The 26,240-nt window shown below is 40.7% G+C and overlaps 1 protein-coding gene across 9 annotated transcripts in view; it reads left to right on the top strand.

The window, feature by feature from the left end:
- gria4b (glutamate receptor, ionotropic, AMPA 4b) overlaps positions 1–26,240 on the top strand; it is a 169,584-nt gene that overhangs the window by 100,208 nt on the left and 43,136 nt on the right. For all 9 annotated transcript variants that reach the window (XR_006380620.1, XM_044221379.1, XM_044221378.1 and 6 more), the window contains 5 exons: positions 5,826–6,065; positions 16,753–16,937; positions 19,776–19,829; positions 20,707–20,865; positions 24,890–25,057. Coding sequence is in view for 8 of the 9 variants with exons in the window: in XM_044221379.1 (XP_044077314.1) it covers positions 5,826–6,065; positions 16,753–16,937; positions 19,776–19,829; positions 20,707–20,865; positions 24,890–25,057 (806 nt within the window). In the remaining variant the exon portion in view is untranslated. The remainder of the gene's footprint in view (positions 1–5,825; positions 6,066–16,752; positions 16,938–19,775; positions 19,830–20,706; positions 20,866–24,889; positions 25,058–26,240) is intronic.

Raw genomic sequence — 26,240 nt, 5'->3', positions numbered from 1 at the left:
ACTATTGGTTTATTGGTCCTATTTATCTGACTGTCTACATGCAAGAGTGGCAGCAGCAGGAGGATATTTACCAGGCAGCTATGTCCACAAATTCATTCGCCATGTATGTGACATGGGATGGTAGCATTTAAAGGCATGCTAGCAGTATTTGAAATAAATTATTATTGGTTGTAGTACTGTTTCCGATGTATTCTTAGTTTTATTTCAAAATAAGCAGAAGAGTTAAACCCTAGTGGTATGAAACAGACAGTAATTAGAGACAAACACAGCAGGGGGAGACAAAGTTTGAACACGACTGTCAGGTTTTGATCTCAGACCGGCAGGTTTCCTCACATGCATGTTGATGTTTTGTTATTCAAACTGGTTTTTCTGCATAACAGCAATGTAGCAATCTAGAGAGAGGGTGTGGGTTGACATATAAGGATTTAGAGAAGTGTGTGTATTTGTGTGTGCTTGTGTATGTGTGTGTGTTGATGTCATCCCATCCCTTGAGGAGTCATCAGTGGGGCTGTGTGGATTTTCCAACCCCTGGACTCCTTTATTGGTTGAGTGGACGCTCTCTCTACCACGACTCCTGCGAGGCTTCATCCCTTAATATGGACACACACACACACACACACACACACACACACACACACACCCTTACACTAAATGTTAGTTACTGTGGTCTTCAGGGAGCAGGTGTGTTCATATGTGTCAATTAGTGATGGGAAGTTCGGCTCTTTTGGCTCAGCTCCCAAAGAAGAGCTGGCTCTTTCGACTCCTGAACGGCTCTTAATTTTGTAGGCCTTTATTTTACCATAAATTTGCAAAAATGAATGGTTTGTGTGTTGAAAACCCTTTCATGTGCAGTGTTTTTATGAGAATCCTTATAATTGCCTAATTTTGTGCATTTATTCCGCTAATCATGAGGTTTAGTGTATGTGCCAGACATGGGTGGTGGGTCCACTTCAGAATTTTTATGGCTTTGGTGATGTTTGCAGCATTGTCACTCACACAGCACACCACTTTGTCCTCTACTTACCACTCTTTTGCCACTCTTACTAGCTCCTTTGCCAGGTTTTCTGCAGTGTGTCTGTCTGTGAACTCAAAGCAGTCCAGAAGGCAAGATGTCATCTTGTAATTTTCAATGAAATGGCAAGTGACAGCCATGAAAGAGCAGGTTGTTCTGGAGGTCCAGCAGTCAGTTGTCAGGCAAACTGATGGAGCTTTTTTCACCCTTTCTTGCCATAATGCGCGTTCTGTGTCATATAGTTTAGGTATTGTTGTTTGGGACAATGTTTTTCTACTGGGTAGAGTGTATGTGGGATTTAAGGTTTTGACAAAACTTTTAAAACCTCTGTCCTCCACAATGGAAAAGGGTTGGAAATCAGTAACTATCATTTTAGCCAACTCTTCATCAATCTTCATCTGCTTCTCTTTCGGGTGTCACTCATAGTTTCAACTACGCCAACAGTACGCCAACTCAACACTCTCCTCACCGCTATCTGACAGCGTGGAGCGCCGCTCCACTTCTCAGCACCCCCCTCTCTGTTTTTACATAATGTTATGATCCCATATCCTCACATCTGATTGGCCGCGATGCCATTGCTGACCAATCAAAACAAAGTTTTGCCTTGAGCAGAGCTCAGGCTGAGCACTGAGGTAAGCAGTGAAAGGAAAAAAACTGGGAGCCGGCTCTCACTCGATACGAGCCGGCTCTTATGATTCACTACAAAGCATCGGCTCTCAGAGCCGCATCTTTTGCGCATGACATCACTAGTGTAAATAACAGCAGTTATTTGGCATTGTAAAGCAATGTTGCAGTAATTTGGCTCAGTATAACTGAAACTGCACCCCCTATCTGTGCAATAACCAGAATGCTGTTGTTTCTCTGCCTACATAACCTGAACGTCTGCATATAGCCAATCAAGTCATTGAATTTTAAATGCATTTGCAAAAAGCAGTACTATCATTGGCTGAAGGAGACAGAAGCCATTGAAAAACAACCCATAATCTTTCTTTAAACCTGCAATAACTGGTTTGTTTGGCCACTTGGGGGCAGCATAAACAAGTTGTGAACACAACATTGATATATCATCACCTTTTAAGTTGATATGGCAAACTTGTTAGTAAACAGTTGCAGTTACGGAGCAACATTATAATGATAATTGCAAGTGAATGATAATTAAAACATTATCATTCAACATTGTTGTGTTTCTGGACACCTGATGAATGTAAGTCCAATATTCACCATCTTTTTAGCTGTTATTTGTCTCTTCCAACTCCTGAGGGAAATATGTCTCTTTAGCTGCTAAATGCTCCTCCCCAGCTACTCGTTAACTTTGTCTGTCTTCTGTATGGTGCCTGGCACGTAGAACAGTGCATTTTTAGAGCTTCTTCGCTGAAAACAGCTGTCTGCTGCGACCAAAAACAACACTACGAGAGCGGTGAAAGTGAACCAAAACAGTGGCGTTACAGGCTGGAAAACCAAAACAATGAGCTGAAAGATGCTGAAACACTCCATAGAGCTGAGGGGAACCACAGAGCCAGGTGACAAGTCAAGTAGTCATATGATCCAGTTTTAATATAAAAATATTGATTACAGGTGTTTTAATGTCTCCTTATCTACAAGGTTGGACTAGATGAATGACCAAACAAACATGATAAAAGTGCACAGTTTTCAGGGTAGGTAGCAAATTAGTTAGTCAACTGTAGCACAGTTTAAAAGCATACATGCAAATGTCGACATCAGCATCAGCTAAATGTTGTGGTCTTTTTTTCTTCAATACTGGTACAAAATGCTTTCCGTCCTTGGCTTTTAAGCTTACTTGGCAGCACAGGTTTGATTAGGTCTAGGCCCCTGCTGGCTCAGCTGTCAATCAAACACATACATCATCCCACCCCCTCAGAGGCTTAGAGGCTGAAGGGGCTTTTCTAGTGTATCTCCAAAGACCTTATTTCTTCCTTTCTGCAAAATATTAAAGATCCCCTCTAGACATACACATATAGATATAGACATATACATATAGAAATATGATGCTTTGAATAATAATGTTAGGGTTTACAAAAAAGTTCAGTTACCTATTAAAAAATTCTTAAAATGACATCTACTCCTTCTCACTCATTAAAAATCCAGAATCTCTGAATCTGCTAATATTTTTTGTTCCAAAAGTTTATCTGCTGGACACGAGATTTCTCCTGCTTCACTGAAAAGTCTGTTCTCATGTTTGTGCACTGGAGGCATCAAGTTTCTACCTCACACTTGTATAAGTTGCACCATGATTGACTTACAAACTAGCAAAATTATCTTGAATGTGCATGTCTTAAACTGAGGCTCAGTGTGAGTAGAGAGAAACTTTCCCCCTTCAGCAGACGAATGTGAAAACAGCCATTCATTCTGCACAGTGAAGGTCAAACATCCAACTGAAGTATCAATAAGCAAAGGACATTTTTGAGTGGAGGGGAACTTGAACTATAAATTTGGAAATCAATTTATCTTTAATTTTCACTGCAAAGAAGGATATCGACAGGTTCATCATTTGAGATTAGGTAGATAACTCGCAGGTCTTCAGTTCTTTGGATCCGTGAAGATATAATATTTGTAATAACATCGGCCCAGCCAACACTGAGACTGACTTTAAATGAGTCATGACACGAGGGAAAGCAAACTTTAACTGTGATATTACAACCAACCCCACTACAGCACAGTCTTGACTGTGTTTTCCTGACACTGTAGTTCCGGGCACCTTCATGTACCTTAATTGTGTGTACAACAGAAAAATCATGGCTTTCTTCTCTCTGTCTCTCTGACTGTTGTCTTGTTTGTCTGACTGAGGGAGGTAGCTGCAGGCAGATCAGAAAAGACGCAGGCTCTCTCTCTCTCTCTCGCTCTCTCTCTCTCTCTCTCTGTGCCACTACAGTAGAGTACTGCACTCTGCATGGAAACAATGGGTTTGTCAGTAAAGCAGCCCTCTTGTTTGCTTCCCCACCCCCCATTTTCCTTTAACAAGAGCAACATCTTGAGCTCTTCCTTCAGTTTGCCGCTCGCTCTGATTCTCCTCGTAGCCGGAAACTGGCAGAGGATGCTCATTATCTTCCCTTTCTGTTGTTGTTCTGCATGTGTGTAAAAAGTGGGCAATTATAGTACGGCTCTTGTAGACAACCAAACCTTTCTATAATGAGGAGATCTCCTCAAGCAAGACACACTGTGTATGTCTGTGAAGCACAGCTTGTGTAGACTTTATGAAAATTTTCCATTTAATTCAAAGTCTGACCAATAAAACACAATAGATGCAGGTTCAGTTTGTGCTGTTTTGATGTCATGAAGCAGCACAACATGAATATGAGTGAGTGAGGAGAATGATTCAATGCGCCGCTAGGAAATGTTGGTACTGTTGCTGCTTAAATGAGGGAAGAGAGCTTTTGACATAAAAGCATCAGAGGAAATAGATGCGTTTGGTTTTGATCTCTGTTTACTGCATTCAGCGGTTCTCTTGAAAGGATGTAAAGTGGTAATCAGTGGGATAATGGTTTGCTATTTTGTTTCCAGTCGTGGCGCTAAGCATTCTTTGCTGCGGTGATTTTTGCACCGCGTTTCCCATTCATCAAAACAGTGAACATTCTTTTGTCTTCATCATGCATTTGTCAAATATGATGGCTATCACTGCTCATGTTAACTACCCAGTTTCTTATTCTATTTATCTCAAGGAAACTGAAAACATCACTTTGTGTGTGGCAGGATTACTTTCCTGGCATTGTGCCAAGATTTGTATCATTTAAAAAATGTTTTTCTCTGGAGATGAGCCCCCATTTTTTGTGTTGTTGTTTTGCTCCTACACAATGAAATTATCAAGGGGGAAATGTGCTTAATAAATGATAAGTAAACTGATTCACATCCTGACAACATCCTTGTTGTGAAAGTGTGCTTGATTTGAGAATAATAGATGAAAAAAACAACTTATTTTTAGAGAAACCAATAAGAAATGTTTTTTAAAATGTATTATGTTTAAAGCTACACTAATATTGTTTTATGTAAACAATGAATCAAATGACTGTGTCACTCGTAATGATGAACCCACAGAGATCACCAGGCTCTGCAGTTCCTCTGAGCTCTACATAGACTTTTAATGTCTTTTAGGACATAGTTTTGGTTTCTAGCCCACAAACTTAGTCCTCTCTCATCAACTTAGTTTTCAGCAACAGCAGGCAGCTGTTTTCATAGAAAAGGCTCTGATAAACCAACTGCATGCCACCTGCCCAGAAAAAAAAACTAGGTGGTGAACATTGTGGAGCATTAAGCAGCTAAAGAAGCGTATGTTTTTCTCAGGAGTTAGCGGAGACCAGCACAACAACTTTATGAGGTGATAATATGTCACATGTTTACAGCTTGTTCTGCTGCCCCAAAGCTTTAAGTTTATTTTGTGATAGATGGTTTAGATTAATTGATATACAGTCAGTAAGATATTGTACCTCTGATGCCAGACAAAGTCTCAAGCCACTCAAGACAATGATATGAATTGAGTACAGTATACTGACAGGAAGGTTGTGATGAGAAGAGGAGAACAAACAGATTAGTTAAATGATTTCAGAGAAAAAACAGAGAGAGTAAAACCATTGACTGGATTGAGCACAGGAGGAATGTTAAGTAAACTGATTAGATAAATGACTACTGAGAAATAAAAGGTGCTTATGAGTCCTGATAGGCTATAATCTTTTGACATGTAAAATGTTTCACAACCCAATTCACAGAAATAAATGTTATTTTTTCTCTCCTTCCCTGTCACCACTAGTTTTCTTTTCTTATTTATTAATTTATTTTTTGATGCTGTTGTTTTCTTCCCCAGTTTGCTCCCAGTACTCCCGTGGTGTCTTTGCCATCTTCGGCCTGTACGACAAGCGCTCGGTCCACACGTTGACGTCCTTCTGCAGCGCCCTGCACATCTCCCTCATCACGCCCAGCTTCCCCACCGAGGGCGAGAGCCAGTTCACCCTGCAGCTCCGGCCGTCCATCCGGGGGGCGCTCCTGTCCCTACTCGACCACTACGACTGGAACAAGTTCGTCTTCCTTTATGACACCGACCGAGGTGAGTGATGAGGATGGACCGCTTTTGTCTTTCCTTTGGAGGCTTATATAAAAGTTGGAGATGTGTTCTTCATGCCAGAATGTGTGTGTACCATACTTTACAAAACGTATCAGCAACTTTACATATGGTCAAAAGACTAGAATCTGACTTTTTGTATTATGCCATATAGAAATGTGTAATTTCCGGGAAAACGGCATGTAAAATTTACAGTGAATGCAAAAAGGAGGTTAAATCCAAGTCAGACTGCAGTAACTTCACTTGTGCTGCATTATCTCTGGCCTTTAGAAGCAGTCAAGCACTTACTGCACTCTGCGCCGCAGAGAAACGGACAACTAGACAGATAAAACAAAAAGGCTATATCAAGTGAAAGCTACCAGGTGAGATAGCAAGGCTAGCCTGATCTAAAGCTAAAACAACATGGACTTACTGATCTTTCCCTAGCTGTTATCTGTAATCATAGATATCCATTTTGATGAACCGACATCTTGGTAATTCAGTTAGTTATTCCACATAACAGAAAGTTGAAAGTATGTAGGAAACAGCGCCGTTATACTGCCACAAAACCTCATAGGCAGGAGGTCAGGGTGGATTGATGGTTGGGCATACAAAGTGTCTAACTTTGATGCAAGAGACTGCAGTTTGTATCTCCAACACTTAACGTTGGTTTCTTGTAACCATGACCATGATCTTTCTCTTAACTAACTTAACCAAGTAGGTTTAGTTGCCTTAACTTAACCACACCTTAAACGTACAGGTGGCAGATTAGAAGTACTCATGAGATTTGTTTTTGGCACTGACAAATGACCGATTTTGTTGTTTAGGTATGAGGACCTGTTTGATTATCTTAATAGTTTATCTTTAGTTTTTTGTAAGAAATTTAAATTCAAGGAATTCAAAATGTCCACAGCTCTCAAACATTACAATAACCTGCCCTCATTAAAAAGTATATTTATATGGTATATTTAATTCAAAATAATTCGATTTAATTGCAATAAATGTTCTGTCAGCAGATGATAATGATGTGAACTGTTCATTTTGTAAGACACAGTCTGAAAATTGCTGTTTCAGACTGCAAGAACTTGCTGGATTTATTATTGTTAATATTTTCTGATTTTTCTTTCAATTATTACACGTTTTTTGTTTTCTTTGCCGTCGAATGTGTCTCTAAAATAATGGTTGTGTTTTTTGTACACAACATGTCTTGGGGCCACCGAGTGATCAATATTGCAGTGTAGCTGCTGTTATAAGTGTTGTGGACAGTGTTATACCTCTGTGTCTATCGGTCTCTGGCTTGATTCCCCACCTGAGGTTGAGGACTATGTATTTTTCTCATCTGTATGTGCGTCTTACTCTCACTCTTTCTGTGTTACTCTCCCTTTGGATTTTTTCTTTCCCTTTTCGTTTTTTGTCACCCACCCAATCTTCGCCTCTCTCTCACCATATACACTCACACTTACACTCAGCCCCCCGTGTCACATTTCCATTACAAGATAGAATGGATATGGGCTACTGCTTGGATCACATCTCCACATCTCGCTTTCATACAATTTCCAGAGGGTAGTCAGGGGTTTTCATTCTTTCTCTGTGCTGCTGTGGGGACTACAGTGAAAGTCTGAGCAGATTGGCTGTATAGGGGCTACAGAGTGAGGACCGTATCAGCATGGCCTCCCTTCAGAACAACTCATTCCCTGCCTGTTTTTCTCTTATCTCAGGTCATACACGCTTGACTGGGTAAAAAGCCTCCTCTCCTCTCAACAAATTCTACTTGTATCTGATCAAGTGCTCTCCAAAAACACAACAAGGTTCCTCGCTGTAAGACTGTGCTGCCCTACAGACAGGCTAAGAACATACAACCTTGACTTTTAGGTTGCATGAAGCATCCCAAGTTAAAAGGGACTGTAATGACCATTTCAAATACTGGACACTTAATGTGCTTTCTGGTAAACAAATCAAATTCAAACAATGAACAGCAATGACCACTGGCTGTCGAATGCAAGAAAATGAGGCATGGGAAAAAATATCTTCACTTCCACGTCTGGTGTGAGGATTTGTGTTTACACCAGAAAGCCCAAAACATCCAGTAATGGTATAAAAATAGTTCAGAAATAGCAATCCAACCTTGATGTGACCCTGAAACTGGGTACCTTGATTGATCATTCTAGATATTTATTTCACAAGTTCACAACATTTAGAGAATCGGAGCAAGAAAATTGAAACATTAAACAACACAGCGGCAGCGGTGTATTGTGAGAAATACAAGCACATCTGTTCCAGGAGACAGATTACTGAGGGACTCTGCAGAAACACTTTAAAAGTGGTGTCAGTATCATGTTGCCCTGTAGTCTTGAACTACTGCTCAAATGTAGGGAGGAAAAAAAATCACATTTGATCTGCAATGATCTGTTCAAATTTAAAATTCTGTGTTTAAGTGCAACTGGCCTTGACTTGTACACCAGAGGGCATACCTAAAATACACTCTTGTCTGTCTGTCTGTCTGTCTGTCTGTCTGTCTGACTGAGTGCATGTCCTGTTATCTTATCAGGAAACTAGGCTATTGTTGTTATATTCACTAACACAAAATGGAGAAACCAGTGAGCCGTATCATAATAAATCATGATACCAGACCATCGAAGAAGTAATGTGAGGAGGCATTTTGGATATGACATTCTAGATTTCTCCACAGCCTTACCTTCATAATAATGGGTAAAGGTTGTTTGCTGACTTTGTAAAATGTAACTCCTTCACAGTAATGTTAGGTTGTCATTTACAAGGCAACAGAGGCTCCCCCTATAAATGGACCACTGAAATTTACTCATGCACTGAGGCAAAAAGTAGGCGGGACAGATGAATAGCCTGGGTAGGGTAGCAGAAGGTCACAAAGTTTAAAATTATAACACTTTTTTCGTGTTACCCTCTAGTAATGTCCTTGCACTCACAGCAGCCATGCAGCGTCCCTCATTATTCTATTGCGCATACTATTTCTCATTATTTAACCCTGCAGTTATATGAACCAGGATATAAACGATAAACATTTCCAGATTAGAGGTCAATCCCAACCCCTATGTCAAACTGACTGAAAGTCAAGTCCAAGTGAACGAGGTGGGGTCATTTCATAGAAATCAAAGGGCACCACATTAACATTTGATCATGAATAAGATAAAGGAAGTTTCGTACAAGATTATTGACAAAGTTTAAACCTGATATGGATGTGAACTATTCATCTTGTAAGGCACAGTCTGAAAACTACTGTGTTTCAGACTGCAAGATCTTGCTGGATTTATTGGTAATACGTTCTGACTTTTCTTTCTCTTAATACTTTTTTGTACCCAACCTTTATTTTCAGTTTTCTTAAAGGTATTCAAACTTTACATTAAAACTATTGTATCTGTCTGTAATGCTTATAATTAGTTGCTTCGATGTATTTGCTTATTCTTTCTGTCTACATTACTGTTAAAGTAATTGTCATGGACAATTTATTTTAATTTATTAGTTTTTATAATTTTTTTCTAGTGTAATATATTTTTCCATGGTGTGTTTTTCCAGTGTGACCTCAGCAGTCTATTTTAGAATAGGCTCTGTGTGTTGCGTTCAGATTAATAATTATGTATTTGCTGAATTTGCTCGAGCTTGATTTTTTGTAAAAGTGACAGCCCTACTGATAGCTCTGTCCATGGTGCTGAAATCAGTCAGCAGCTGGCAACTTATTTCAACTGACTGATCGCTGATGTTTGGGCTCTGCCATTCTGTTGAAGTTGCTGTCATCCTAACTGTGGGAAACACTGGCTGTCAAGAATGTGATAGACTGGATACAACATGACTGGCTCACCAAGGGTTCTATTACTAGCTGTGGTTGAATGATATGACCTGGAGTTGTATTAGTCAATGCTGCAGTTTCTTCCCATAGTAAATAAACAGTTTGATTTCTTTACTTAATTGAAAACCTTCTTTGAAGGCAGTTTTTCAGATGTAATGAAACATTCAAAAATTAATTTGCAAACATCTGGTCAGTTTTATTCGTCTTCCTTCTCCATATTTAGTCTTTCTTCTTTATTAATGTCCTATTCCTACATTTCTTTCCTTTAGTGTCCCTTACTCATTTATTGTGCCCACCAGCTTTAGCTGATCAGTTGAAATCTGTTATGCTGCCTGGCATAGCATGAAGGCAAATTTCAGCACAAGCATTTTTCACAAATCATGAGGCGTTCTTTTTGCAAGGAGCTGGAAAAGCAGAGTGTAAATGGAGAATCGCTATTACTGTACGAGCTCAGGCAGATTCAGATTATTATATATTTTTTTAGTTTTTGTGCTGCACACGCCATCCATAATATCCATGAAGCAGTAGTGTAAGTAAGAGTGTACTCAGGCAGTTTTCCTGAGGCACAATTGCATATTTTAAAACCTCAAATATGTCATATGTTAGATGATGAATGTGTGTATGTGTGTGTGCACGTCAACAATGCCTCAGTGTAAATGTACGTATTAGTGCATGCGAGTGCTTTTCAGAAGGCTTTTGGATGCAGGCTGCAGCACTTTGGCCTGGGGATTTTTTTCACACACAGGGCCAGGCATTCATCCAGTATTGACTATAATGTAGAATCAGCCCACGCATGACTGAGCTCAGTCAATGAGCGCCAGTCTCATTCCCTGCATCAAAGCACCAGAGATACAAGGGGCTGGATACTATAGCAATGAGAGTGTGTGTGTGTGTGTGTGTGTGTGTGTGTGTATGGTTATATTGAGTGCTGTTCTTCTATTAGCTTTCCTAGAATTCCTGTAAATACATACACACACTCACACAAAAAAAAAATTATAAAAGGTAATACAAATAGAATAAAATACAAAAAGAATCCAGGAAATGTTTTAGAGTGAAAATGAAAGGAGAAGAAGACCGAGGTGAAGAGCGGAGAATAGAAATAAAATAAGATGAAATACAAAATGAATCCAGGAAATGTTTTGGAGAGGAGACAAGAGGAGAGGTGAGGAAAGGTAAGGAGAGAAAACGAGAGGAGAGGATTTAAGAGAAGAGGAAAAGAAATGGAGGAGAGGAGAGGAAACGAGGAGGAAGGAAAGGAGAGAAGACGAAACGAGAGGAAAGGGAAGGAAACGAAAGGAGAGAAAAGGAAAGGAGGGGAGAGGAAATGAGATTAAACTAGGAAGAGGAGATGAAATGAAAGGAGAGGAGAGGAAGGGGAATGAGAGGAGAGGAAACAAGAAGAGGGGGAGAAAATGAGAGGATTGGAGAGAAGAGAAAATGAGAGGAGAGGAAAACTGAGGAGCGATGAGGTGAAAAGAAGAGCCAAAGAGGAAATAAGGGAAGAAAGGAGAAGAAGAGCCTGGAACAGGAAACAAGACGATCTTTCTCCAGCAGATGGACTGGTAGCAGCACTGTGTACAGGCCATGATGAATGGCTCTTTTTAAAAGCATAAGCCTCTCTAATGTACTCTTTGGAGAGCAAGAGGTGAAAGAAAAGGACTGACTCACTGAGGAAGGAGGAAGGACGGAGGCTCAGAAGACCGATACTGACAGTATGCATCACACTGGAGGGAAAAGACGGTACAACAGGGAGCAAAAGATAGAGAGGAGGCAGAAATCGCACACACAAACCCAGATGTATACTCACTCTCCTCTTCACATGCTGCAGCTGCTTCCATCTAGTGTCCAGCTCTGCTCCAATCAGCACAACATGCGCTAGCGTCCATCTGCACACTAGCCTGTGGCTGTGTCTTTGACGCTGATGCTGATTGCGGCTGGCTGCTGCTCCACATACAGCTCCAGGGCTACACATTTATCAGCTGGTAATCAGCTGGCTCTTTGCACGCTTTACTTGCTTTGACTGCCACCACTGCGGTTTCCCGTCCATGCGCTGTGTACACCATGCGGCAAAATAGGACATGATGGGATATCATACTGTTACATACTACACAAGCAACTCACTCCAGCTGCTGATTTGTATTGGCAGGATAGTGGTAACATTGTGAATTCTGACTCCTGATTTTGATTTAGTCTTTTGACAAAACATTTCCAAATTTTATTTACCTTTTAGTCTACTTGAAGTCATAAAAGTGATATGGATGAAATCATAACAACTAGTGATCTTGCATCTCAGTGACAACTGCGCAAACTTCTCATCTGCTGATGAAGACAGTGTGATAGGGTTGAAAGCCCATTGAAATTTTTGTCTCATAGTTATGTCTTCTAAGCACTCTGAGGTAGCATGTTTACTGCCGGCACTGTGTACTATTTTTTTCAGTGTTTTTTATGATTAAAAAACACTGCAGATGATACATTTTTGAAAATGAAGTAGAATGAAGTTATGTTTTCATGAATATTCTTGAGGGGTATAATGTCATATTTTGGAGGGAGATTAGCTTTGCTATAAGCCTTTATTTAGTTTGCACACAGCAGAGCACTGCTGTGTGCAAATATAGCCTCAAAGAGCTGCTAGCATGGCTGTGGAAGTTTTAGTCTTGTTTTTTAATCCTCACCTTCTGAGACAAGTCGTTCCAAAGTTCAGGGAATGACAATAAAAAATGTCGATTTTACCATTCAGAAGCTAACATCAGACAAAGTGATTCCAGAAGAGATGTCATGTGAAATGTGATCTCTTTGTGAGTCTTGGCTCTTTTTCTTAGCCGGCTGTTTGTTCCACATCCAGTTCAGTGGATTTTTCTGGCATGTCCACAATGTTTCTGAACTCCTGCACAGTACTGTGAGTCCAATTCTCTCTGGTGAGTATTTGATGTAGTTCTTTGGTCACAGAGTTGTTTTCTTAACAGGATAAGCAGGCTAGTCTTAGCTGATGATTTTTGTTGTTGTTGTTGCTCTGTTGTGGCTCTGATATAAGCTTAAATATAGGAAATTATACATTTGTAGTGACATAAACTCTGCTGATTTCCATTGCCCTAATTTGCAGGGGTTTTCTGAAGGGAGCAATGGTGCTGCATGGCCATACTCTACTGCAGAACCATCAATCCACCTTCAAAACAGGACAATTGCAATTGACCGTTTGCTGGGCATGGCAGGCAGGCCTGTCAAGCTTTGGATTTCTTGACATACCGACACAGTGTGTATGAGGCTGTAGTGACAGAGATAATCAGTATTTAAAGAGTAAGGAATGGATTAAGCTGTTTATCTGCACAGTTGCAAATAATCTTTTTGAAACAAATGAAATTGATTGCACCATCGAGACTCCTCATAATAAGCTATTACTGGTGTCTGGTGTCATACTCTGGTAAAAATGAAATTTTATATACTGTAGATTGTTCAAAGCGTAAAAGGCAATTCCACTACTTTATTTACGATGTAGGTTATACATTACACTATCATGCTGCCAGACACCTCTGCCCTCAAAAAGATTGACTCTACACAAACCAAAAGGATAGGAGCGCACACCTGTGTAATGATATAAAATATGGTTTCACACCACAACACACAAACAGTGAGCCAAAACAGCTGCTCATTTGTAGCTTAACACTGCTCCAGTCAATACAGTCAATAGCAGCAAAGTAGCTGCAGCTACCACAGGGAGTCATTTTTAGCCCAGTCTGTGGCATCCCACTGCACAGAGTCTGTCCTTTTGTATTATGTTTATTTGTCAGGGACCATGTACAAAGAAGAGACACTTTGTATCATATTTAGCTACCAGCTACAAGGCAGCAGCTCTGCAGTCCCTGGGCAGATAGACACAAACACCACAAAGTAAATGTTAAGGAAATAAAATGTGTTCACACCAGGAGAAGAGGAAACTTCTAATGTATTGAAAGCAGCCTTAGACATTTTTCTGTTTTGGGTTTTCCTCCTTGGAGGAAAAAAACAGATGCACAGTGTGAACATGGACTCAAATTGATCAATTAACAGAAAGTTCTGCTGTTCAACAACTATCTATCTCCCCAAGAAGGACAACTCCACACATAAAATCCCACACACACATGCACACCACAGCTTGTTTAAAAATGGTGTAGAGAAGAATAACTCGTTAAAAAGCTTGTCTGTTTAATAGGTGGAACTGATGGATGGCTCTAGGGATGTCAGTGTCGGTCTGTGGGTCCACCACTTTGGTCCAGACTGAAATATCTCAATAACTATTGGATGGATTGCCATGAAAGTTGGCACAGATATCCATGCTCCCTGCAGGATGAATGTTAATAAAGGTGGTGATACCCTGTCTTTAACTCTAGCCTCAGCTGTACTTTAGTGCTAATGAGCAGATGTTAGCATGCCAACACACTAATCTAAGAGGGGGAATGTGGTAAACATTACACCTGCTGTACATCTGCATGCTAAAATTGTCATTGTTAGCATTTTACTATGCTGACATTAGCATAGCTCAAAGCTCTCATGGTATCGAGGGACCACTATGACCTGCAAGGTGAAGGTTATGTGATCAACAGGGGTAGCTGTGTTAGCACTACCATTAGCAAGCTGATCTTAGAGTACCCAGATAGCAAGAGGTCATGCTGTACACCGCTGGGAAACAATTCCCTGGTCAGTTGATGGCCCGCCAACTAATTCGATTTTGAATTAAAGTAGAATTAATTTCACAGAGCAAAGGCTGTCGGAACAGTTAGTTTGGTTTTGTTTTTTTTTTCAGGTGAAAAACATCTAACCGCCTATTAAAACTGTTCAAGGCTTCATTGAAAACTTGAAACAATTTAGATTATATACGTTAGTTAAATGGCATTTCGATGAGTATATTTTTTTTATATGAAGCAGGTTATGCATGATCTCATATTTTTTGGCAAAAGTGGTCAAAAAGTAAAATCAGTTCATACATTACAATGTTATTGCGCAGGTTTACAATGGAATGGTGGCTTGTTTACTTCCACCTTCAAACCAATTTTGTCTTTTTTTCTTGTGTGTGTGTGTGTGTAACAACACAGACATATTATTTTAATAAGTCAAATATACTCAAATACTGGCCTTAGAGAGTTGGTGCCCATAAACTGCAACGTCCACTATTTGGGTCCAACAGGGAACCTTTGTTGCATCTCTTTCTCCCCTCATTTCCTGTCATCGCTCTGTCAACTAATAATAAACGCATAAAATAACAAAAAGAAAAATGTGTCTGTCCCAAAGGTCCTGCTCTGACACCAGCATCTTGTACAGAAAAGACTTCATCAAAGCACATTTTGAATTTCCTCTACTTTTCAACATGCAACCCAACCCTTTTGTTATGACTGAAAAAATGAACAATGATTGGGTCCCACTTGGGATCTGGCTTTCCAACAGTTGTGGAGTTCTAGCCAAAATGTCATGAACCATTTCTTCCTTTAGGAGTAACTGAGGACAGCCTGAGATGATACATGCATGTGGGAGTATGTGTGGGTTTTTTCCCATTTTTGTGTTGCCTCAACCAGCAGTCCCTCTTGGCACCGACATCCCTCTAATGGGGAGCAAGGGGCTGGGGAGGGGATAGAGGAGGTGGAGAGGGAGCCGGGTTGCCAGAGCACAGGTTAATCCACTAATTGGGAGCAAAGGGAGACGGGTTGCCAGATTGTGATGGCCACCAGGAGGGGCCGTTTAAGGGGGACATCTGTTCCTGCTGGAGAACAGCCGCCCTCACAGCTCCCTAGTTTCCTCTCTGACACTCATCTTCTTAATACACAAACCTGACAGAGAGGGTCCCTCCCCTCCAGAGTCAAGTGTTACAGACAAGCCTGTTTCCCGGACTGGACCAAAAGCCAGGATCTGGTTGGAAAAACATAAAAGCTTTAGAGAAGTTTGCTTCAGTGCGGGTTCTTTTAGATTGGAAAGGGGTTGTCTTGCCAAGTATGTTCTGTTAAATAAAGCCAGTTTGCGTTTCAAACCAGCAATTATGTGCAATGTGTTTTATCACCACATTTGTCATCAAGTAGTCCAATGTGCCATATTTCAGCCAGAAAGTATATCAGCCTCAGTTCCATCAGTAAACATTTTCAGGAGCGGTTACACTGACAACTAAAAAGTACTCAGGGAGAACTTAAAATACAGACATAGACAACCATGGGATACATGTGACAGTTTCCATTCACATAAGTGCAGCAGTTCTTTTGAAGATCTAAAATCTCACAATGTGAAAGGAACCCTGTGGAGTTTTTAAACACTAGAGGAAATGGAGATGGAAATGCAAATGGAGAGGAATCCACACAAGAAACTACTCTTTGAGATATCTTTCTAACTAACAAACAAACAAACATGATTAAATGCATAGTCTTATCCAACCCTAATGCCAGACAAGAAAGTTGATTTTGGACAATTCTGGTAAAATCCCAGACTACGTTCAATGTATTTAACCTTCAATGCCAACATTTCTGTCTACAGTATCTGCACATGGCAACTACAGTATGGTTAAGGTTAGGGAAAAATGTTAACATTAATTGCACTCTGGTCTCCACATGAAAGTCGCTGACCACCCTTGCCTATCACCTTGTTGCGTAAGGGCCACACTTCTGCATTGAAGTAATCAATAAACTTTAGAACATTTCTTTGACATAGAAAATGTCCCAAAAGAAAATGTTCTTACATTTTCAGTGAAACTGCCCAACACTTTGATTTGAAAATTTGCATTTGCTTTATGATCCTATAAATAAAATGATTAAGCTCGAAACCCAATTCAGATTCTCATGTGTTGTGTTAAATAAAACTGTTCCCTGTATTTTCTATTTCCCCCCTTTGATGTGTCTTGCCCTGTGTGTCTGACTGTATCAGGATACGCCATCCTGCAGGCCATCATGGAGAAGGCAGGACAAAACAACTGGCAGGTCAGCGCCATCTGCGTCGAAAACTTCAACGATGCCAGTTACCGACGACTGCTGGAGGATCTGGACCGGAGACAGGAGAAGAAGTTTGTAATCGACCTTGAGGCTGAGAGACTGCAGAACATGCTGGAACAGGTGATGCCACCATGACCTCAGTATTTAGTTATTTACGTATCTTTACTTTTTCTGTTCAGAAGAAGCATCCATCATCTTTTTCTTTTTCTTTCTATCTGATGCTTTTTATTTTAATAAACCATTGCAAAAGTTGAAATCCGCACTAGCTACTAAAGTATATTAGGCACTACTCATGTAATGCTGTTTATTTCAACTTGGGAAGCTTCAAAAGTGGCGGTAAATCCGTCATTTGTTGTGAGACAGCTGGGGTTTGAACAGACTTTGTTCACATTGTCCGCCAGAAAGGCAGCAGACTGCTAATCAGAGCAATCAGGTCAAATTACAGCACATACCAGTCCAGCCAAACATGCTAGTTTTAACATTGACATTCAACACTGCAAAAGAAATAAAACTACCATAGTTTTTCTAAAAGAAGTCACAGATTTCAGCTTTAACAGGATTTAGCATTGCAATGAGGAGGAACAACAGAATCCCAGAAACTACATTTCTACAAAGAATACAAGTTAATACTTTACACACATACTCAATGTTTGTTGCACACTTTTTTGAGTATGTCTGTGCTAATTAGAAAGTTTTGAACTTGAAAACAGTCTGTTCTGATCTCTAGTGGTGTTATTTGGCATAAGCACACTCAGAATATGATGTGTGCCTTCCTCCTCCTCTTCATTCCTTCATCCCTCCATCTTTCCCTGGGGCAACTGGTGTCTCTGTAATTGTTCAATTATTCAGGAAATCTCCACACTGACATCTGTCATAGTTCTAACAATTTACTTTGCGCGTGTGTGTGTGAGAGTCTCTTTGCCCCACAGAGCAGCAGACTTCCTGCTCCATCCTTTCTTGATGCCACAGCACAGAACGTCTGACAAGTAGATGTGATGGATGTGATGTGATCATTCAGTCATATTTAGAGTTTTAGTGTTTTTTGCGCAGTGGTGATCAGAGTTACTGCCAAAGACATAAACATCTATTTTAGCCTGTATTCATTCCAACTGCCACCCTGTTCATATCTTGCCAAATTGTCCTGATGCAGGACAAGGATTTGAATACATAAGTGGGCCTAATTAACTGCTTATTAACAGCACGGTCAGTACATATAAAAGCTCATAAGCAACCAGATGTTACTTTGAATGTCAGAGCATTAAATCTCTGAATGCAAACCTGGTTCATTTACAGATAGGAATATAATTTGCTGGCAGCTAATTTGCAAGTTGTACAAACTGTACCAAAGCTGCAAAAATAACAAGGGAATAAAGACTCTATTGGCTTAGTTAAAATTATAGTCCAATTATAGTCACCAAAAGGTACTCTAAAGCCCCTTTCAGACATGCACCTTGTTATGTAAATGTTTTGGATATTTTTCATGTTTGTCTCATGTCTGAATAAGTGCCCAGGTCACTTTTACTTTAAAGTCACAATGGTTGGATCTGTAACATTTCTAACATGGCACAAGTTTAAATTAAATGTCATTACATTAATGTAAAGGCTGCAGCAGCACAAGGTTAAATACAGTATGCATGTTTTTAAAGAGCACTGTAATAAATGCATCACTTAATTATAATCTCTTATGCACAAACAAATCTGCTCGATAAACCATGAAACACTGTGAAGTTGTTGAGGAGATTCTTCTTGCGTCAGATCAGTCTATTGTAAGGTTTCCCGCCCACAGTGCGGGGTAAAGGAAGTAAAAGAAAACCAAACAAAACTGAAAAACCCCGGTACAACCACAATAATAATCAGACCAGTACTCCCTCCTTGAATTTTCAATTTAAAAAAAGAATTATAAATATCCAGCAAAGCACTTTACAGTGTGTGAGCCAATAGGAATTAAACGAGAGTCCCAATTTATCATCTCATCATTCTATGCGTGTACACTAAGTGGGTTTCCATCTACCAGTTTTTTGCGCATTTTCAATTTGCATATTAAAAAAAACTTGAGTGAAAACGCAGAAAATTTGACAAAAATCTCGAAATCTTGCAAAAACTTTTTTGGTGGAAAGGTTGGTGCATCGATAAAAGCAAAATGCAATAATTATGAAAATGCCTTCCTTTGAGGTAACATGACACCTTGTATTTTTCTTCCTCTTTTAAAGATACTTAAATTTTTATTTTTTTTCTGTTTTAATTTCAAGACACTATACCAAGCATGATTGGAACTACTTTCAACTGATGAAATAGTCCCAATGAAACCATTGGGTGAACTGACCCTTTAATATGAGCAAAGTGACTTATTTCCAACCTTTCAGCAGTGTGGACTGGATGCTAATCTCAAACTACAGCTCCATGTTGTGATTCAGATATAATGGATTTTAATCTTGCATATTGCAACAGTGAGCGTTCACCAACAGTAGAGTTTCACCACCTGATGCTCAGGTCTTGACAGCAGTGAAGCTGTTGGGGAATTGATATCAATCCAAGCTTTTCTGAGCGATTCAAAGCATTTTTTTCATCTTAATTCACGCCCTTATTAACTGGATGTCCAGTGGGATTTTCCCAGCAGATGTCAGCTTTCAAAATCAGTTTTTATCACTAGGATTCAGATCTCTGGTTGTACTTGTGTGTGTGTGTGTGTGTGTGTGTGTGTGTGTGTGTGTGTGTAGGAGTGTTGAGACGCATTGTCATGTATTTGAATGTGTGAAGTGTTTACTTCCTTCCATGAGATACTGACATGACTGCCAGCTCATTTGTTTAGACGTCCGATCTTCTCTGGTTTAAACCTGACGGTCCCACTGTGTCAAGACACACACACTCGCCTGTCACATGCTTAATTTCATGTAATTAACGTATGCCATGCTGTAATCCAGTCAGATTAACGCTGAGCTCTGCTCCGCCTCCTCGCAGATTGTCAGTGTTGGGAAACATGTCAAAGGCTACCATTACATCATGGCCAACCTGGTGAGGGAAAATGACTTCTGATGGTTTCCTTGTTCATTTGTTTGCTTCTTTCTTTCTTCTCATCATATCTTCTTTACCACATCTCTCCCTGCTGTCTACGACCTCCCTGTTGTTTCAGTCCATTTGTTCAAACAGTGTTGTGGTATTGATGTGCAAACTGTGTCCCAGTATCTTTAAAGGGCTGGCTATAGGAGCAGATGCTATAGCAGATAAAATCTGGATGCACATTTTGAACACATATTAGCAAGATTTACTGATACTGGACCAAAGTGGTGACCAAAGAACATTTTTTTCACAAAAAGACTAACGTTGGAATATGTTTACTTGATTTGACTAACTCAGATTGCTGAAGCCTCATATTACCTTTGGCTCAATGGATATTTACCCACAATGAGGATTGTGGATTTTGTCCCCCATCTCTAATGGAATCATGTTAAAGGGATTTCTTTAAGGCCAGTATGGACAGCAGGAACAATTACAGCGACCAGGAATTCTTCCAGTCTAAATACAGTATGGCCATTTGGGTTTTGTATTAAGGTGGACTTAATGTGCACTTATCCTTTTCAGAAAAGGAACATGATATGTAGTTTGATGGTCCTGGATCAGTGCTTAAGAGCATTTAGGTCCATTTTTCACCTTCTCTTATTCACCTCATTAATTATAGAGTAATCAAATCCAAAACTACTGTAGTTTGGTGGTACTCCAGTGCTAGCCAGCTGTGAGTGTCTTGGCTAATAATGTAATCAAATCAAATCATCAATACCTACTACAGCTGTCAAAGTATTTTTTGATTTTATTGTTGCTGTCATTTGCTTGTTTCTTTCTGCCATCACTGGACTCAGACCATGACCGCTCTTTCTCCTTGTTGCTTCTCAAGGGTTTTAAGGACATCAACCTGGAGCGCTTCATGCATGGTGGAGCTAACGTGACCGGCTTCCAGCTGGTTGACTTCAGCAACCCCATGGTCATCAAATTGATGCAGCGCTGGAACAAGCTGGATCAGAGGGAGTACCCAGGCTCCGACGCCCCACCCAAGGTATGTAATGTCAAAATCAGATGAAATCAAATCCGATCAGCAATAAAACACAGTTTATCTTATTGTGATTTGGTACTGTAACCGGGAGCAGGGACCTTTCTGAAAACCCCTCGGTGGTGGATTCAAAGACACTGACAAGCTATGCTGTCACAAAATCAAATCCAGAACACATATAAAGCAAAACATTTTACAATCATGTGAATTGAGTCTCTTCTTGCATAAAAAAATTTGGTGTTCAGAAGCCAACTTTCAAATCTCAGATGTGAGTAAAGTCAGTTTCAAAATCTCTGCTATTTGATTTTCGGACTGTAGTGAAATGAACTGAAACCAACAGCTGCTTGGAGGGTTGGAAATGTATCTAAAACTGATGGCATGTGTTTGAAGAATACCGGCAGTCGTAAATTACATACCATTTGTAGTCAATGGGCTAAAACCTGCAAAACCACAGTCCTTTAATGATTCCTCCAGGGTGACTCGGTTGTTGCAACAGCGAAAAAATAGCAGATACAGCAACGAAAGATAATACAAGTAAAGACAGATAAGGTGAAAAGTGTATGAATATATAGCAGCATGTTTGCCAGGTGTGAAGACAACAGGAACAGAGCATACAGACAGAAATGCATGAAAAACTGGCTTGATGCAAAAAAACTAATAAATAGCAACCCTGTAATAAAACACATTTTAAGCATGTACACATGAGGAACAGGCAGCAGCAGCAGCAATCTGCTCCACTACGTCCACCGCTGTCATGCAGTAATGCGACAGACTGACCCACTTTATATTCTTTTCAGACACACAGATTGCAAATAGCATTGGGGCAAGAAGGCATCACGCCCCCCCAGCAAATCTTTGCCCAACAATGCCCAACAAAGATTTGTATTTTAAAAACCAGATGCAGTTGAGTGGAAACGGTGCGAGTCAAGCAGAGTGTGTGTGTAGTATGTGCGTCTGGTGGATTGGGGTGGTTCAAATTAAAAGTTTACACCACGGGGTGATATCACATGATGTTATGTGTGTGTGTGTGTTATCTCTCTGTTTGCGTGTGTGTGTGCGTGTGTTTATCCCCACTCCATTTCTTGATAAATTGCTCTCTCTCCTGGAAATCCACTCAGACTAAATTACTCTGGTCCCCATTAAGTTTGTCCACAGCCTGAGTCACAGTCAGCCCTTCTTTCTTCTAATATATTAACACTACCGGTGAGTGGGGCCTTCTTCTGGCATGTTTACTCACTTTGCAAAGACAAATGTAACTAATGTAATGCCTTGTGTTAAAAAGTCCCAGGAATCTGCAGGTAGTGAACTAATGAGAGATTCCTGTATGTGTGTATGTATGACAAGCTGTGACGTGACAGGGAGAGTCGCGGAGATACTCGACCCCATTTCCACCTGGTATTAACACGTGATCTGTATCTGCATATGTTACCTTGACAGTGACATCTGGTCAAGGATATTTGCATTTGTACCCGGTATTAATAAGCACTGTGATCAGATCACAGTTTGCAAATAGTGTAGATGGAGCTGGTGGACTTGTCAGTAAACATCAAGGAAAACCTGCTTAAAGGAAAGTGATGTGGAATACTCTTGAGGGACCGCTACGATGTGTAAGGTGAGGATCACGTGACAGGTGAAGACAGCTGAAGGCATCTTTAGGCTACTTTTCGGTAACTTTGCTAACTAGGCTGAAGTTTATTATGCTTATAAGAAGGTAATCAGAGCCACTGAAGAAGCTCATTAGCACAAATGCTACCTCAAATTCCTTGTCAGTCACAAGACCCTCATCTTGCACATCGTGGCGGTCTCTCAACTGTCTCCCAAAGCCATGCTGCTGTATGGATCATACTTATTTTTCCTTCGACAAGGAAGGGGTCATCTGTAGCTTTTTGACGAGAAGCTTGAGATAGCAGCAAGGTATGTGACCTTTCAACATGTTGGGTGGATGGTGTGCATTTACTCCTGCTGATTGCATGATAATACCAGGTTTAAATTGTTTTTTAGAGTTAATCTTCCCTAAAATGGAAAAATTCCCTAAAAGGAAAATTCTGGTGTATATTGTTGTCCATTATGACTGTTGGTCATGATACTCACCACCTCCGTTGTAGAAATCAGAGAAACACTGACATTGGCAGTAAAGGCATTGATCGGGGCAGAGAACGTGAGCCTTTAAGCTACAATCAAGACTTGTGCAATTACCAGTGTCTGGCCTGCCTTCATGCTAACGCTGGGGAAAAGTAGAAGTAGAAGCATCAGTTGTAGCCACTCCCTATTAGAAAGAACCTTAAAGAGTGCGTAACACCGCCCTTCAGCCTGTCTGTGGCCAATACACTTGAATATCAGCCAAAGTGTGGTGGGGTAGTGGGAGGATGCCAGACTGCCTAGCTGAGCACTGTTTTCATCAGTTTGGGGCATAGGCATTTTTAGCCCAACCAAGTCTGACTACCTTTAAATCTTTGGCATCTCATCATTAATTGGACTGGGACCAGCTTTATAACAGTGGTTGCAATTCCAAACTAGGAGAGGGTGTCCAACTTCAGTTTTAACCCCCAAAACAGCATGTAGAATCTTTATCTAGTCTGGTTCCAGACCTCTAAATCATCGTCCACTCAGCGATTTGGTGTGGTGTTGTGCTCATCAACCAGGTTGTTTTCCTGGTTGAGGAAACAATCGACCAATCAGAGCTGTGTAGGTGGGATTAAGAACAGGGACGTCAACTTGCCACATAGCTAGCTAGCTACCTAGCTATATTTAGGAAAAATAGCAACAAAAAAATGGCCACAAAAATGGCGACGTGTGAATGAGATTGACGCGGCTGTACAGGTCATTGTAAGTCGACTTACAGAACAAATAACAACTCTCTGCGTATTTCTTCAATATGCAGATTCAAGAAACCGAAATTGGATGGAAACATGAACATGTTGTCAGGCTGAAAAATTAAGTGAAATGAAATGGCGATTCAGTCTGATTATCAGGCTACTTTCTATCTTACTGACAACATTTATACATTTGCTAGAATTCTAAATATACAGTATGTATGAGCTGCTTTGAGCTGAGAGCAGTGAAGATGGTCCTGACTGTTAGTGAGTTTATTCCGCACCTCGATTGTTTGTGTATATATGTGTGTGTTACACACACACATACACACAGCTTGTCAAAGAGTAACAGGGGGATAGAGTGCAGCAGTCTCCTTAGAAAGCCATAATGTCACAGTGAGCAGTGGGCTAATGAATAGGAGTCACCCCCGGCCGGAGGCGAAGTTAATGAACTCCTGCTAGCCAGGATAATTAATGCCAGACTGCTACCCGGCTGGACAAAACACTCGCCTTTTCCCTTTCTTTTTCCCCCACTCACTCCCCATCTTGCTGCCTTTTCGTCATTCACTCAATTCGTTTTCTGCTGCGCCAGAGGTGAGTTTTAGGGAAATGTATGGCTCATGACGGAGAGAGTAATTTCTGTACACGCAAATAATAAGAGGCAGCATGGAGTCTTCAGGTCAAAGATAGATTAGGGGAAATTGGGAGGCTACTTTGAGGAATATGCTCTTCCTCTCCTCCTTTCCATTTCCAGAAAATAACGAGCAGAGTAAAACTGCTGCCTCTCTGCAACAGCCAAGCTGTTACGTACTGCTTGGCCCTACAGAAAGTCAGCTGCCTTACGCAGGTTGTTTTTAAAGAGATGTGACCAGCAGATATTGCAGAACATTTTGCCTGTCCAGCTAAATCAGCATTTAATTGGCCTCATACCCTTTTCCAGTGGATGACCTCCAGCGCTGTACATACCCAAAACAGACAGAACAGCAGGGTGGCCTCCAGGTTACAAAGACTGTAATTTACAAATCCCATGCCCCGTCCATACTGGGTTTTAAATTCCTCTTAATAATCTAATAGGCCAGAGTTGAACCATAATTCCTACTGCAGTGTTTTTATGTGAGGGTAAGTTGTTTTTTTTAGGTAAAGAAACCTGTACATAACCCGAATGTGCCCACATACAGTAACGTCTGTAACTCTGATCACCTCCTCTTGTCTCCCAGTACACCTCAGCGCTGACATACGATGGGGTGATGGTGATGGCCGAGGCCTTCAGGAACCTGCGCAGGCAGAAGGTGGACATTTCCAGGCGGGGGAACGCCGGTGACTGTCTCGCCAATCCCGCTGCCCCGTGGAACCAGGGAATCGACATGGAGCGCACTCTCAAACAGGTGGGAATGAAAGAGAAATGCAGGGTATATGCTAACTTGCTACAGACTGCTAATGGATTAAGACATCACACATTAATCTGTTCTTCTGACTTGAGAAACAAACACTGAGGACGTCCTTCCTTTTCTTTTACTTGCAAAAACTTAACTCCCCCTAAAACCACAGTTTTTAGTTTTCAGCTTAAATAAACAAGATACATTGTACTAAGTAGTGAGCTTTTCACAATGTCTACACACCCCATGTAGCAAAAGCATCACATTAGCAACAGCATCTTCAATCCTGCATCCCACAGGATGAGTTCAGGCAGGGTATTGAGTGTAGGTCACACTTGTTTTGGCAACGCTTAGAGCCCAACACACAATCACTGTAGTTCTCCACGAAAAATGGAAGAAAATAGACTTGAAGTGTATTTGTACGTGTTTTTAGTGCATGGCCTGTGTAGACAGATGTATTGATTCAAACTGAAGTGCATCTGTTTAGTCAGATGTGTGCAAGACGGACGACTGAAAAACCTCCTGTGTAGACAAGCTGTTTGAACTTTCGAAAGGGCCAGGCTAGCTGTTTCCATCTGCTTCCAGTCTTTATGCTAAACTAGGCTAACTATGTCCTGACCCCAGCTCTGTACTTAACGCACAGACAACATGTTGATCTTCACATCTCAAGCTGGATTTATAGTTGACACAAGGGGTTAGTGGGAGTCCCACCGTAGATATGTATTACATAGGTTTTGATTTATAGTTCAGCATCAGATTCCTTGATGGCACCACCACAACACTACACGAACATATCGAACATGATCAGGCCGTATCGTGCTTTAATTATAATCCCCATAGTTGCGTTTACATTCATTCATTTACTTTCTGATTGGAGCACCAGTGGGGAGGTCCACCTATTATATTGTTTCATTCCGTAATAGAGAGCGGCTGTCGCAGTGAGTTAAGGGTTTGCAGTGGAGATGGATTTGCTTTATGTGTGTTACTGAAAAGAAGAAGATAACTGAATCTTACTTCAACTTGCTGCATGTTGTCTTCACTCTCAACAATCTCCACCAGCGTCAGAAACTTGTAGGAGAAAACACAAGCAGCTCAAGCTGACCAATCATCGTTGTCCCTTCTTGGTATATCCGTAGTCACTATAGCCCCGACCTGTGGATACATTTTTAGATAATGTATGTTAGTGTACAGA

The sequence above is a fragment of the Siniperca chuatsi genome, linkage group LG14, assembly GCF_020085105.1.
Source record: "Siniperca chuatsi isolate FFG_IHB_CAS linkage group LG14, ASM2008510v1, whole genome shotgun sequence".
Lineage (NCBI taxonomy): Eukaryota > Metazoa > Chordata > Actinopteri > Centrarchiformes > Sinipercidae > Siniperca > Siniperca chuatsi.
Note: the sequence above shows the minus strand (reverse complement) of the source record. Positions and strands in the feature narration are given on the sequence as shown.